At 55.9% G+C, this 13,321-nt stretch overlaps 2 protein-coding genes across 2 annotated transcripts; both read left to right on the top strand.

The window, feature by feature from the left end:
* Nucleotides 1-4,579: 4,579 nt before the first annotated feature.
* Nucleotides 4,580-7,233, top strand: LOC117286278 (translation initiation factor IF-2-like). Its single transcript, XM_033763984.1, has 3 exons — nucleotides 4,580-4,803; nucleotides 6,044-6,137; nucleotides 6,421-7,233. The coding sequence occupies exons 1-3, from the start codon at nucleotides 4,580-4,582 to the stop codon at nucleotides 7,033-7,035; spliced, it is 933 nt and encodes a 310-aa protein (XP_033619875.1). The 3' UTR covers nucleotides 7,036-7,233.
* Nucleotides 7,234-7,306: 73 nt separating this feature from the next.
* Nucleotides 7,307-9,347, top strand: Cryba2 (crystallin beta A2). Its single transcript, XM_033764646.1, has 4 exons — nucleotides 7,307-7,475; nucleotides 7,572-7,664; nucleotides 8,136-8,277; nucleotides 9,188-9,347. Exons 2-4 carry the CDS (start codon nucleotides 7,636-7,638, stop codon nucleotides 9,251-9,253), a joined length of 237 nt encoding a protein of 78 aa, XP_033620537.1. The 5' UTR covers nucleotides 7,307-7,475; nucleotides 7,572-7,635; the 3' UTR covers nucleotides 9,254-9,347.
* Nucleotides 9,348-13,321: the final 3,974 nt, after the last annotated feature.

Here is a 13,321-nt window from a genome sequence, read left to right as displayed (position 1 = left end):
GGGGGGGGGGGGGGGGGGGGCAGAGATTGCCCCAGGCCCTGGCCTCCTGCTGGAGGAGCTCAGAAGCTCAGGGCTCCACACAGTGCCTGGGGTCAGGCTGAGCCAGAGCTGAGTCTTCATCCTCTGCTCCCACTCCTTGTGTCCTCCACTCCCTCTCCCCAGGAGGCACGGCAAGGATGAGCCAGCCCCTGCCAGAGACAGGGCCAGTTAGCTGGAGGTTCGGGTGGCGGAAGTCTCCCTTGGACAGCAATAAGGAGCCCCGGTTCTCTGTTAGGACCGAGAGACATCATGTGCACAGCCAGGCTGAGATAACCCCCAGGTTCGAAGTCACCCCCAATGGATGATTGTGGAGGTGCCGGCTTGCTCTGCTGGGCTCCCTCACCCAACTGCCCCAGTCCCTGAAGGACCTGCTGAGTCCCTGTGCTAGAAGGGGGGGTGGAGATGTCTCTGACAGATCCCAGGTGGTCTGGGGAGAGGGTGGACGGGAGCAGCCCCAGGGGCAGAGAAAGACAAGGGGTCCCCACTGGGTGTGTGTAGCCCCATCCTGGCCTCCCTGGACAGTCCTCTATCCTAGGGCCCAACCCTTCCTCCTTGCCTGGCACTGAATGATTTACCTGTAAGTGGCTTGGCCCAGCTGGCCACACATTTCCTATGCCTTCAGAAGTGTCCTCTCTCTTCCCCCAGTAATGGCAGGGGCTGGGATTTCAAATCCTGGGCCTTCACCACAAAAATCCTCCCCTTCAGGAGCAGTCCTTGGAGGGAGAGTGGCAAGAAGGATGAAGCCACTCAGTGAGCTGGGGTCTGCCCTGATGGTGGAGACCACTGCCCTTGCCAGGGCCTGATTCCCGTAGACCTCCACTCCCTTCCCATCCCCAGGCCCACATTTCCTTGCCATTACCAGAGACATGGCCTCTCCCCAGGTCCCTCCTCCCCTGGCTGGCCTGGGTGGTGTCTCCAGGCGCCCAGCAGGCCTGCAGGTGCTGGGTGTTGGCAGGGGGGGGCTCAGCAGCTGTTGTGCAGGGCTGCCCTCCCCCTCCGGCTCTGAGCCATGCCTGCTTCCTGTCATCCCTGTCAGCACCCAGTGGAGGAGGGCACAGGTAGTGGGGAAGAGGAAAGGGGACTGAGCAGTTGGAGTGCAGCAGCTGTGGGGGGAGTGAGGAGAAGGCAGGAAAAATGGTGGTGGCGGGGGAGGAGATAGGGGGCTGAGAACCCAGCCTGAAGGACAGACAGATGCAGAGTGAGAAGTACAAGGAGATCACACACACACACACACACACACACACACACACACACACACACACACACACACACACACACACACACACACCATCCAGTGAGGGCGGGGACAGAGAACACAGAGAAGATGAACAGAGAGGCACACACAGGAATGGTGTGAGAGAACAGGAGGTTTAGAGGTTGGGCCACCACCAATGGAGGACACAATGTGTGAGGAGGAAGTGGGAGCACTTGGGGTGCAAACATGTCCCTTAACAGAGCATACAGAGGTGAGCTGCTAATGGGGACAGCCAGGTCTGGGGTAGTCATATTCAGTGACACCCCTCCACTGGGAACCATTGCCCTCCCGTTAGAAGGTCAGAAGGTGAAAAAGAACAAAGCCTACACCATAGCCAGACACCAAGGGCTGAGTGGAATGTTCTGACTCCATCTCTCTCGCTTCTTGGTCACAGCTGGGCAGATCAACATCTGGGGCAGCTGCCCTGATTCTGGCCCAGCCTTGGAACTGGGCTTGGAGGCTTGGAGGCTGCCCAGTGTTTGGGGGTGGGGGACGGTTTATACCCAGGTGCTAATCCCCATTCAGCCAAGGCTGTACCAGAGCCTTGATGACCTTCTTGGAGATTAGTCCCCATGGAGACTGCAAGGAAGCCACCCCCTCACTCTGGCTGGGCCAGGTGGGTGGTTGGGTGGGGCCAGCAGAGGCTGGATGGTGAGGGGGGGAGGCTTCCCCAGGAGCATGAGGATCACAGCAGGCAGGGCCTGGCGGCTCCTCCAGATGAGCAGCCAACTTAGTTTACAGGCAAAAAGCTGAGGCCCCAAGAGGGGAAATGGCCAGCCAAAGGCCTTGTATGGTGCCAAGAAAAGCAGCAGGAGCAGAAGCCAGGTCTCTGGCTTCAGTCCCCAGAGTTCTTTCCTGGAGAGCAGAGGCCTGAGTGAGAACGAGGGAAATGACACTGCCTAGGATGACACTTTCTCGACCCCGTCAGACTTTGGTCAGAGCAGTGGCTCAAGGGGGGTGAGGCACAATGCTGGCCCATGCCGAGTGCTCTGCTGGCTTCCTCAGTACCTGGTTAAGAAGGAAGCTATGGACCCCAGAGCCATGTTATCCCCCCAGAACCCAGCCCAGAGGTGGTGGTGGTGCTGAGAGCCATGTGACAAAAGCAGTTACAACTGCAAATATAGCTGTGACAGTGAACATTTGTTGGCAGTTGTTGGGTGCCTACCGCCAGGCAGTTTTGTGCTTGACATGCATTTAAATCTTCACAAGTCTTTAATACAATTATTCCCACCTTGCAGAGAAGAAAACTGACAAGTACCATGCAAGATCATCCAATTTATAAGTAGTGGAGCTGGGATTTGAACCCAAGCAACAGCAAAGCCATGGAGCCTACTCTCTTAGTCCTTCAGTGTCTGTATGATGGTGGCTGGGTGGCTAAGATGAGACCTCTTTGGGTGAACATGGGATGGGTAGGTGTGCACATGAAAGCACAAGCATGCGTGCTTGAGTGTGAAACCAACACCCCATACAGTATCTGGCACATAGTGCATCTTATTAAATATTTGAGGAATAAGTGCACGAACAAACGTCTGCCAGTGATGAGTATGACATCGCGGTCTCTGTTGACTCCTAGAACTTGGATGTTCACACGTGGAGTGCATGGGACTGCATCTGTGTGCCTGTAACTGGGTGACTCTGTCTCCACTTGACCATGAATGTAAGTGTGTACCCTCTCCCTACCTCACTGTAAGAGCCCAGTGGCCTTGGATCCCTGAGAGGAGGTGGTGGTGAAAGCTGCCTCCCATCTCCCTGGATGGTGGCCAGTTCTCCAACCCTACTGAGGGCACAGAAGAGGGGTTTTGTTTTGGGTGGAATGGGACAATGGGTCTGGCCAGGTGGGGCTCCCTCCTGGGCCTGGCTAGTCTGTGGAAGGAGTTATCTCTGTCACCCGGGAGACCAGCCTCGCACAGCCCCAGGGAAGGAGCTCATCTGCCTGTTCCCTGGGCGGGGACTGGCGGGGCAGAGTTGGAAAGGAGGGGCTGGTGATGGGACTGGGTGGTAGAGGGAACCATTCACTGAATTTGCATCTTCCGTCTCCAAAGCCCTGGGTGATTTCCCAGTGAAATGAGGGGGGGACACTTCAAGGACAGGATGATGGTCACCGGCACTTCTAAGCTGTCAGCAGTGCTGAGAAGTCTGGCTGTTGGTGGGGTGGGGCTCTCCTTGGGGGAAGTGGGCATTTTCGGGCCTTCGTCTGGGATGGGGACCTGAGTGGGAGTTCAGGATTGGGCCTGAGGGTTTCTTGATAGAATCTTTATGTCCCTGCATGGGAGGGAGTCTGGTTGTGTTCTGGGACTCCAGCTCTGTAGGGTCTGGGTGTTGCTCTGTACAGATCTGTATGGGATGGTTTGGGAGGAAGGACAGAGTCCTATAGGTTTCTCTGTTCCATTTAAAGTTTCCTGTCTGAGATGAAGGGCTGGATGGGTCCCTGTGAGATCTGAAGTTCTCTCTGAGGTATAGATCTGAGGATGCTGAGTTTTTCTAACTCCCTGCTCTCCATATCACCTCTGTAGATGCTGAGGGGTGAGGGTGACAGCACTACACTGGCAAACAAAGCCACCTGGGCCTCAATCCTTCAGGAAGCTCTGAGTGCAACCGATCTGGGAAAACAAACAGGAACAGCTGCTGGGGGTGAGGGGTCCAAGGGGTTGGCTGGATGGGGTGCAGGGCTGGACCGGCCTTCTGGGGAAAGGAGACTGGGAGGGCTCCACAGCTACCTGAAAAGCCTCTTCCTGGCTTCTTCCCCTCAGACTCCAGGCTGTGGAGAAGCCTTGGAAGATGTGGGACCTGGGAGGCAGTGGGTGGTGTGACCATTTGTGAGAGAGCTGGCTTCAGATTGCTACAGCTAAAAGCCACGTGGGGGACCTGACCCCATACTATCTTCCTGAGGATGAAAACAAGGCACAGAAAGAGAGGCTGGCTGGTGTCATGATTAGACCTTCAGACTGGGGGGATGGAGTCCTCACACACAGGAACCCACCCCAAATCCCAGCTGGATGCCTTTCAGTGTGTGTGTGTGTGTGTGCGTGTGTGCATGCGTCGTACTGGGGATTAAACCTGGGGTCTTCACACTCAGCTACATTCTCCCCTTTTTTCACTTTGAGACAGGGTCTCCTTAATGAGGTTCTCCCTCGAACTTTCGATCCTCCTATCTCAACCTTCCATAGCGTAGGCTTGCTACCAGGCCCGGCAGGGATGCCTAATTTCAACCTGGAGTTGGAGACCTTTCCTCCAGCCCCCTCCCTGAAAACAATATTGTCCTGGAATCAACACCGGGACTGAAAGATGTCCCCAGGTGGACCCTACCCGGGGGCATATCCAGACCCCAGGCCGGCACCGCATAAATGCCTTGGGACCGGCAACCAGCCGCGTCACAGCGCTCACGCACAGCCTGACGCATTTGCCACCCGCCCCTCCGCACCCCCTCCCAATTCTCGCCCCGCCTGCTCCAGCTTTGGGACCAGCGCAATCTGGCTGCGCCCCCTGGTGGCCCAATCCACAATTGTCGGGTGGAAATAGAGAAGTGGCGGGGCAAGGGGGAGTGTGAGATCTGATTCCCTAAGCCTCGCGCCTGCCGGAGCCTGGATTTGTGAAACTGACAGCAAGGGCTAGGACCCCGAGGGTCCAGGACTGCCTCACTCTGGCCTCACTCTGTAGTTTGATTCCCTGTGGTTTGGTGGAAATTGTTTTGTTTTGTTTGAGACAGTTTATGTAGCCAAAGCTGGACTTGAACTCACGGTGAACCTCCTGCCTCAGCCTCCTTAGTGCTGGGATTAAAGATGTGCGTCACCACTCTCAGTGCAGTTGGTGGAAACTATACCCAACTAACTGTGTTTGTCTTGCCCCTCTCCAGAAGAGAGGGTACCAGACTTGGTACCACTCGCAGTCAAACCTAGCTGTGGTTGTCTCATCTCCGACTCACGTCCTTCTAACTTGGACTCAACCCCATGCCCAGTTCTAGGGCACCCATCTGCTCCAGTGTGAGTCCCAACAGCAATTTCTCCCCAGTGAAGAGAGGCCCAAGGCAAGTGCAGCCTGTCCCTGTGCCCATCCTCAGGAAGCCAAGACATCAGGAGTGGGGGGTTAGTAACATGGGCAAACTGTCACTCCTGCTGGAGAATTTCCCCTCCGTCCCTTCTCTTGGACCACACTTGACCATTTTCCTCATTTACTCAGCAAGTTTTATTGAGGACCTACTATGTATCCAGCACACATAACAATAGAGTTTGAGTGAGGCCTTGCACCTCCTCAGCCTCCATTTGTACATTTGTACTACAAACCAACCTCCTTGGGCTCCTGTGGGTCTATTAAGGAAGCACTTGGCTCTGGAGAGCAGAAAATATTAGTTCCCTTCTCACTCACCCCTCACATTGTGGCCAGAACTTTGCCATTTTGCAAGAAGCCTCCTGTCTCAAGGACAGTTACAATGGTTCCGATATTCTGCCGCAGGGGGTGGGAAATCTGGAGCTACTCTTTGCGCCTGCAAGCTTTTTCCCTCCTTGTCCTCCTCTCCCCTCAGCACCTTGGTACTGGGGAAGTGGAGGCAGGAACCTAGGACCTTCATCTCAGCCGGGCCACTTCTCAGCTGTGACACCTTGACGACATCCTGGACCCCTTCTGGCCCTCACTTCTTCCTCTGGCCCATGCAGGACAGTGACAGGGCCCACGTTATGGAGCTGAGTTAGGATTTAGCTGAGACAGTGCACTAGAAAGCCTGAACCGAGAGCCTGGCTAGAACTGAGCACTCAGGAACAGACATAGCTCTCCAGCAGACGTCAGGACAGGGAACTCCAAACCTTGGAGCTTCCTGGGGGACCCGGCTCCGACTCGGGTCAGGGAGGAGGTAAGGCTGAGAAGCCCTTCCTGCCAAAATTAGCCCCTCCCTTTGTTACTATTATTCCTAAACGCTCTATAAACTCGCGCTAGCTCAGGCTATGTTTCCTGGGTTTAGCGCCGCCTAGCGGCCGGCCCTAATTACCGCTTCTTCTCGGCCCGGGAGCCCGGAGCAACATCGGAAAATGACGTTTAGGAGGAAAGCAGCGCAAGGGACCGATCTTGCAGGGGAAAGAGGACTTAGGGGAGCGAAGAGAGTCTTCTGCGGAGAGCTTTCTCTACCTCTGCCCTAGATCTCCCCAAGAGGCCTCGACCTCAGGCTGAAGAAGAGATGGCATTTAGACCTCGGGAGGAACTTCCGCGACATCCGGCAGGGCGCGGTCTTACTCCAGGCGCCGGGGAGCCCTGGTTCCTCTGGGCCCGGCGGTCTGGGCCAGGGAAGGCGCGTTCTGCCCCGAGGCTGGCTGCGTCCAGCCCGGCTCAGGCCCCAAAGAAAAGAAGCGCGGAGTCAGCCCGGGCCTCTCCCGCTCGCGACGTGCGTCTCAGCACTTTCCGCTGGGATCCCCGCGGGCTGGGGCCAGGTCGGCGGCTTCGGGAAAGGGCTCGGCTCCCGGGAGAGACCATGGGGACTGCAGCCCTCCGCTGGCTCAGCTCCCCCCATCCCGGAGGGAGAGGGAGCGGGGTATAAAGCCTCTCCATTCTCCTCGCGTGCGCGCTCGCCCACCCGGTCAATACCCAATACCCGGGGCCGGGGCGGAGAGGGCGAGGTGCTGGCGAGCCTCGCGCAGCGGGTGTCCAGAGCCAGGGCGGGCCCAGCCCCCGGGTTCCTCACACCCCACCCGGGTTGGGCAGGTTTAGCAAAGCGGCTCTCGGTAGCTGAGCGCGCAGTTCGCCCTTCCTGTTCTTAGCAGCAGGAGCAGCAACCCCGCGCCGGCCCGGAGACCGCCTGCCTCACCCTCTGGGACGAGGAGGGTTTCCGGGGCCGTCTCTGCCGGCTGCTGAGCGACTTCGAGAACGTCAGCGAGCGCTGAGGCCTGCTCAGTGCGCGCTCCGTCAAGGTGGAAGACGGCGCGTGAGTGATCACCGGCTGTGGCTGGGGTAGGTTGCGCTATGCCGGGCTCCCCCAGCCCAGATTTGGAGATTGGGACCTCACATTAGCAGCAGGAGCAGCAACCCCGCGCCGGCCCGGAGACCGCCTGCCTCACCCTCTGGGACGAGGAGGGTTTCCGGGGCCGTCTCTGCCGGCTGCTGAGCGACTTCGAGAACGTCAGCGAGCGCTGAGGCCTGCTCAGTGCGCGCTCCGTCAAGGTGGAAGACGGCGCGTGAGTGATCACCGGCTGTGGCTGGGGTAGGTTGCGCTATGCCGGGCTCCCCCAGCCCAGATTTGGAGATTGGGACCTCACATGCCGGCCCTATAAACTCCGAGGAAGATTCTTCGATATAGGAAAACCCTTAGCCTGGCCTCTCCAAAAGTCGCTATCTGTCGTAAGACGAATCGTGGGGAAGAAATGTCCTCGTACGAGCTAAAGGGACAAAGGTGAGAAACAATCCATGGCCCCTGTGTAAAGTCCTTCCCTAAGTTTTTCTCTGTGCGCTTAGAAGTCTGCGCTTCCTTCAAAGAGAAAAGCCAAATCCCTCCCGTCGGCCCCACGGTGGTCTCCCCGGGTCCAGGCTGGGGCTCTAGGGAAAGGGGCAGCTCCTTTCACTACAGCTGGAGGGGGGTGGTGCTTACATCTGACGGTGCCTAAATCCTTAAATGGGAGAGCTTAGTTGGGTGACTGGGACCCCTGAATGGGGAGCCTAGGTCCCTCAAACCCCCGATGGCAGCCAACTTAGGGTCTGCAGTCTCAGGAAGGGCTGGATTGCCGCGCGATGGGTGAGTCAGGGAAAGAGCCTGGGGTTAGAGAGATTGGGGTTTCCTGGTTTTTTCAAACTCAATAAGCAAGAAGGACGGGGAGGAGGAAGCAGTGGGCCGGGCAGAGCCTTCTCAGATGCCTTTCTTTTCCAGATGGGTGACCTTTGAGTGCCCCGAGTTCCAGGGACAGCAGTTCATTCTGGAGAAGGGAGACTATCCTCGCTGGAGTGCTTGGAGCGGCAGCAGCGGCCACCCCAGCAACCAGCTGCTGTCCTTCCGGCCAGTGCTCTGCACGGTGAGAGCAGCCCACTTACCCTCCTTCCTTGCCTCCTAGGCCCAGGCCCTGCCATGGCGCCCCGGAAAGGTCAGTGCCCTTGCACAGGAGCGTGTAAACAAAGCCTAGACAAATGATCTTGGCATCATTTCCCAGCACCCGCAGAGTCTGGGGAAGAGTGGGCCGGTGGGTGTAGGCCGGGCGCCAGTGGCCAGCACCACGGACAGCGACAGTGGCACCCCCTGCTGTGAGCCAAGGTCCTTCTCCTTTTCTCCACCCCCTCACTTAGCCCTGGGAGGTGGGGCAGTCTCTGTTAGCTCCCTACACCGGTGTGCAAATGGGGCTGTGAGGGTCCGTGGGTCTCCTGACAGTTACACGGGTCAACATGAAGATGAGACTAAAACTCGGTCCAGGGATCAAGGGTGAGAAGAGGGCCCCGTTGGTCTCCGTGTGTCTGTGTGTTGGGAGGGCAGAGGGTTTGCATCAAATACACTGAGGGAAGACCTTACTTCCTATTTGTGGTCACTTAGGTGCTGATGAGGCCTGGAGCTAGGGTGGAAGGCAGATCCAGCCCAGTGCTGAGAAACATCACAGAGAGGTTGGGGCCTTGGCATGAGGAAGTGTGAGGATGGAGAGGGAGGAGGAGGTAATGAAGAATGGGAGCCAGGGAAATAATGTAGGGATGGAAGGAGGGGTTGAAAACATGAATGAGGAGTCCACGGAGGTTGTGATAGAAGACAGGATGAGGCAGGTGATCAATCAGTCAGAAGACCCAGAGCAGTAGGCAGGGCAGGAAAGGATCCTGGCAGGGAAAGTCAAAGCAATGGCCTTGGAGCTGGGGATTGGGAGCTAAGACAGAGGTCTACTAATGGAAGACAAAGGTGGGGTGGAAGCAGAACCTCCTCGTCACCCTGTTTCCTCCCCCGCCTAGGTGGGTGGCCTACCAGTACCCAGGCTACAGAGGCTACCAGTATGTACTGGAGCAAGACCAGCATAGCAGGGAGTTCCATAACTACAGTGAGTTTGGCACCCAGGCCCACGCTGGGCAGCTGCAGTCCATTCGGAGAGTCCAGCACTAGGCTCCACGGTCCCAGGCACCTCCCTTGAAGGCTCTCAATAAAGAATCCTGAATCTGCTTGCTCCTCTTGCCTCCTTCTTGTCGCGCTTTATGATATCCCTTCTCATCCTTCTGGGGGTCGGAATCTGACCTTCCCTTCAGGATCCAAGACCCTTGACTATAAAGCATAACCTGGTTTAAGATGGCTCTGGTGGGGATGAGTGGAAATTTCTGGAAAGAATCTCATGGGATCCTATTAAATATAACCAGTCTCTCCACCCTTACCATCGTGGGTACAATGTACACAAGCCAGACAGGACAGCAGTCAGAGTGGCCACATATCCGCAGTGGGGCTCACTGCTGAATGTCAGCCTCCACACATCCTATGGTCCAGGTGCCACCATGCAGGGCAAACTTTCCCCATCCCTATGTAGAAGCTCTGTCAGGTTCCTCTCTAATGCCCAGAGCATCTTCCTCAGTTATCTTCACCCTGGTTCCCTGTCCAAATGGGGAATCTGCCAGCCTCTTTCAATAGTTCCCTTTAACTAGGGGGCCTTCCAGGCCCTTCCAAGGGAGAGACTTTCTCTCTCTGAATCTGGCCTCCAGGCTCTTTGTCAAAATAACAGTCCCTGGCATGATATTTAGTTACAGCATTTACAAATCATGTTCATTCATATCTCTCATTTCAGCTACTACAAACCATCCCCTTTATTCTTTCTTTCTCTCCTCTCCTAAAGCCAGGTGAGCAGAACTCCAAGCCATGACAGGGCTGAGTATGGCAGCAACTATCAGAGGCCTTGGAGCAAGTGTGTTTCCCTCTTTGGCACAGTTAATGATACCCCACCCCGCAAAAGAGAGGGCCTCCTGTGGTCCTTTGGGGTCCCCTCCTCCTGTCCTTTGGGGATTCTTGTGTTGCCAAGGCCCAGTGGGGAGGGGTGGCCCAGATCATTGCCCTATCCTTGGAAAGCCCTAGTGACACTGAGAGCATTTAGACTTGAAGCCAGGAGGCTGCCCCTTTGTGGGAGAGACCTGGGCCATAAGTCAAAACACCTGAGACCCAAACACATAGCATCCCTGAGCCTCATTTCCCTTACCTGGAAACTGGGCTATTGATCCCTGCCTTGTGTGCCTCAAGGGCTTGTCATGAGGATTCAATGAGAAACTCTTGAAACTGTTTGTGGTGTTGTAGAAGAGCATTGGAGGAGCAGTCAGTGTAGGGCCCTTGTTTCCCCTTCCTCCCCACGAGTCTTGGATTGGGTCAAGGGACCAAGGACAGAGTTCTATGTGGAGTATGAATTCTGCTTTACCTTTGAATGGGTTGTACAGACCGTAGCCTGTGCTGCTCCTTCCATTCTTCATTTATTTCACTAGTGAAGAAACTGAGGCCTGGTGATGTCACCAAATCTCAAGCCAAGATTTGAACATAGGGCTCTTGATGCAAAATCCAGGCTCTCGCTGGGTGTAGTGGAACACAACTGTAATCCCAGCACTTGGGAAGCTGAGGCAGGACGATTACTGCAAGTTTGAGACTGGCCTGGGCTACATAGTGAGACCCCACCTCAAACAAAAGAAAAGAAAACAAAACAAACAAAAAACCCAGACTCAGCAGAAGCTTGACCTGAGCTGTATTTAAAAGCCTCAGGCTTCAGCACCGCCCAAAATTTCTGTTGGCTCCAGAGCAATGTAGGGATTCCTGGATGGTCACAGACCTCTCTCCATCCTGCTGGGAAACAGTAATGTTAACAACAGCTAAGTGTGTGCAACTTATACTAAGCACTTAACATGTGTTAGTTATATAAACTTCATTATTCTGGTTTCAGGAATTACAATTTCCATTTTACAGATAAGGAGCCTAAAGTACGCTACAGAGGTTATGTGACTTCTCTCCATCACACAAGTAGGAAACAAGGGAGTTAGAAGCTGATCCCAGAACCCAAAACTGGGCCATTCAGAGTCCACCAGCTCATCTTCCCCTGCCTGCTTCTGGGAGTAGGTAGTGAATGACAGGAGGTTGTCATCTGCCCTCAGTGGAGCTGCCCTCCCTCCAGGAGAGTATGTGGTCACTGGGAAGAATCAACAAAATGGCTTTGGGAGCCTGTAGTGGGGCCCCAAACAGGGCACCAACCTCTGTTCTGTTTCCCCCTCCTCAGTGAAGGACTTGGGGGAGGCAACATTTGCTAACATGGATCGTTTAGGTTTTCCTGGACAGGGGTCAGGCTCTTCACCCCTACATCCATAGGCAGCTAGGAAATGGGAGTGGAGGAGGCCAGTCAGGCCTGAGTGTTTTTACCTTCTGGTCTTCTATTCTGGGCAGGCTGATGGTTTGTAGACCCAGCCAGGTAGGAGAGTGAAGGAGGAAAACTGCTAAGGACTCTGTCCTTGGCTTCTACCCTGGCTGCCCTGAGAGTAGGAGGTGCCAGAAGAGGTCATGATCCGTGTGGAATGAGGAGACCACACACACACACACACACACACACACACACACACTTACACACACACTTTTGCCAGTGCGCCTCCCTTTCAGCACCTGAGCCCTCAGTCTGCCTGGGCACCAAACCTGGCTATTGAAGCTTGTCCTGTTCTGTGTAGACCTCTTCTCCTCTCTGACCACCTCTCCCCTCTGCTTCAGACACCTCCTGAGAGCAAAAAGTGGGTGGACCCCATTTCCTCTGGGCTGCCCCAGCTCCTGGCCTCTTGCTGCTTTCCTTCTGTCAGGAGCTGTGAAGCAGTAAGAGGGCCCAACATGGAGACTTGGCCTGGCCCTCAAGACCCTCTTCTGTAGAGTCTGAGTTTGGTCCTCAGAGGACACACCAACATTTATTTTTTCTCCTAGCAGATTCCAAGTCCAATCCTGAAGCCCCCATACCTGTGTCTGTCTAGGATCCTCCAGGATCCTGGGCTCTCCGTGTTCCCCATCTCCCCAACTCTGTCCTTCCTCTATCCTCTGAGCCCTTCAGCATCAAAGATGAACAAGGCAGCAGTTAACAAGCGAGGGTGAATGGAGGGTGGCAGAACTCCAGGAGCCCCGCAAGAGACCTGCCCACTCTCAGGGCTCCTCATCCTGGTCTCCAGCAGGGAGAAGGCCCTGGAGATACCAACTGTCTGTAGCCACCAGGGGCGGCACGGCTGCAGAAGATGGGCTCCCAACCCTGGGCCCCACCATCAGTAATATCCCTTCTTAGTCCACCTCTGCAGGGCCAGGAAATCCCACAAGTACCGGGAGACTCCAGTCCAGCCAGGTATGGTACACATCCCTAAATGGGCGGACCTCTGTACCTCTAGAGCTGGGTTTTGGGATAACAAGTTTAGGAGTGGGTATGAGGGTGGGGCAGACTGGGATGAGGTGGGGAAGGGTGGAAGATAAGTAGCTTCGGAGGGGAGTGGAAGGGGAATCAGGAGCCTGCCAGAAAAAGCCAGCACACTCTCTCTTAAGGCCTCGGGAGCTTGACCTAGACTGGGCCACAACCAGTTCTTGGGAACCGAAAGAATGAGAAAGAGGGAGGGAGGAGACTGGAGGGGCAATGGGTGCAGGAGAGAAAAATGGTGGAGACCGCTGGCAGAAGAGACCTAGAGAAGGGGTAGGGAGGGGAAAGGAGGGACACTCAGAAGTTGCCAGGGGCAAAGCCTTGAGGGGGGGACACAAAGAAAGTCAGGAAATCGGGAAAGCAAAAGCGAGACTGGGAAGGCAATCGAGTCTCCAGGGAAGAGCAGAGTGGGAAGGGAGGAGGAGGGAGAAGGGGGCAGAGATAAAGGGAGCAACGACTGCGGAGCCGGGAGCACGGCGACAGGCGAGAGGGAGGGAAGCGGAAATTTAAAAGTGAAGATGCAGATAACGCAGCCTGGAGACGGGAACCCGGGAGCGGGTAGGGGAGGAGAGTGAAGAGTGAGAGGCGGGAGCGCCCCGGAGGAAGGCTCTGGGGAGGGGGATGTGGCCTCGGGGGTCCGTAGTGGGGCCAGGTCCCCCCCATCACTGTTTGCAGAGTCGGGGAGGCGGAAAAGCAACGCGCT

The sequence above is a fragment of the Fukomys damarensis genome, unplaced genomic scaffold, assembly GCF_012274545.1.
Source record: "Fukomys damarensis isolate Sample0158 unplaced genomic scaffold, DMR_v1.0_HiC HiC_scaffold_16, whole genome shotgun sequence".
NCBI lineage: Eukaryota > Metazoa > Chordata > Mammalia > Rodentia > Bathyergidae > Fukomys > Fukomys damarensis.
Note: the sequence above shows the minus strand (reverse complement) of the source record. Positions and strands in the feature narration are given on the sequence as shown.

What these genes read in the sequence shown, in the direction of transcription:
- Cryba2 (XM_033764646.1), top strand. Translation starts at nt 7,636, where the DNA reads ATGTCCTCGTACGAGCTAAAGGGACAAAG. An exon ending in TACGAGCTAAAGGGACAAAG is followed by an intron (nt 7,665 to 8,135) that starts GTGAGAAACAAT and finishes TTTCTTTTCCAG; the next exon opens with ATGGGTGACCTTTGAGTGCC. An exon ending in TCCGGCCAGTGCTCTGCACG is followed by an intron (nt 8,278 to 9,187) that starts GTGAGAGCAGCC and finishes TCCCCCGCCTAG; the next exon opens with GTGGGTGGCCTACCAGTACC.
- LOC117286278 (XM_033763984.1), top strand. Translation starts at nt 4,580, where the DNA reads ATGTCCCCAGGTGGACCCTACCCGGGGGCATATCCAGACCCCAGGCCG. An exon ending in GCCCAATCCACAATTGTCGG is followed by an intron (nt 4,804 to 6,043) that starts GTGGAAATAGAG and finishes CTGAGCACTCAG; the next exon opens with GAACAGACATAGCTCTCCAG. An exon ending in CGACTCGGGTCAGGGAGGAG is followed by an intron (nt 6,138 to 6,420) that starts GTAAGGCTGAGA and finishes CCTCTGCCCTAG; the next exon opens with ATCTCCCCAAGAGGCCTCGA.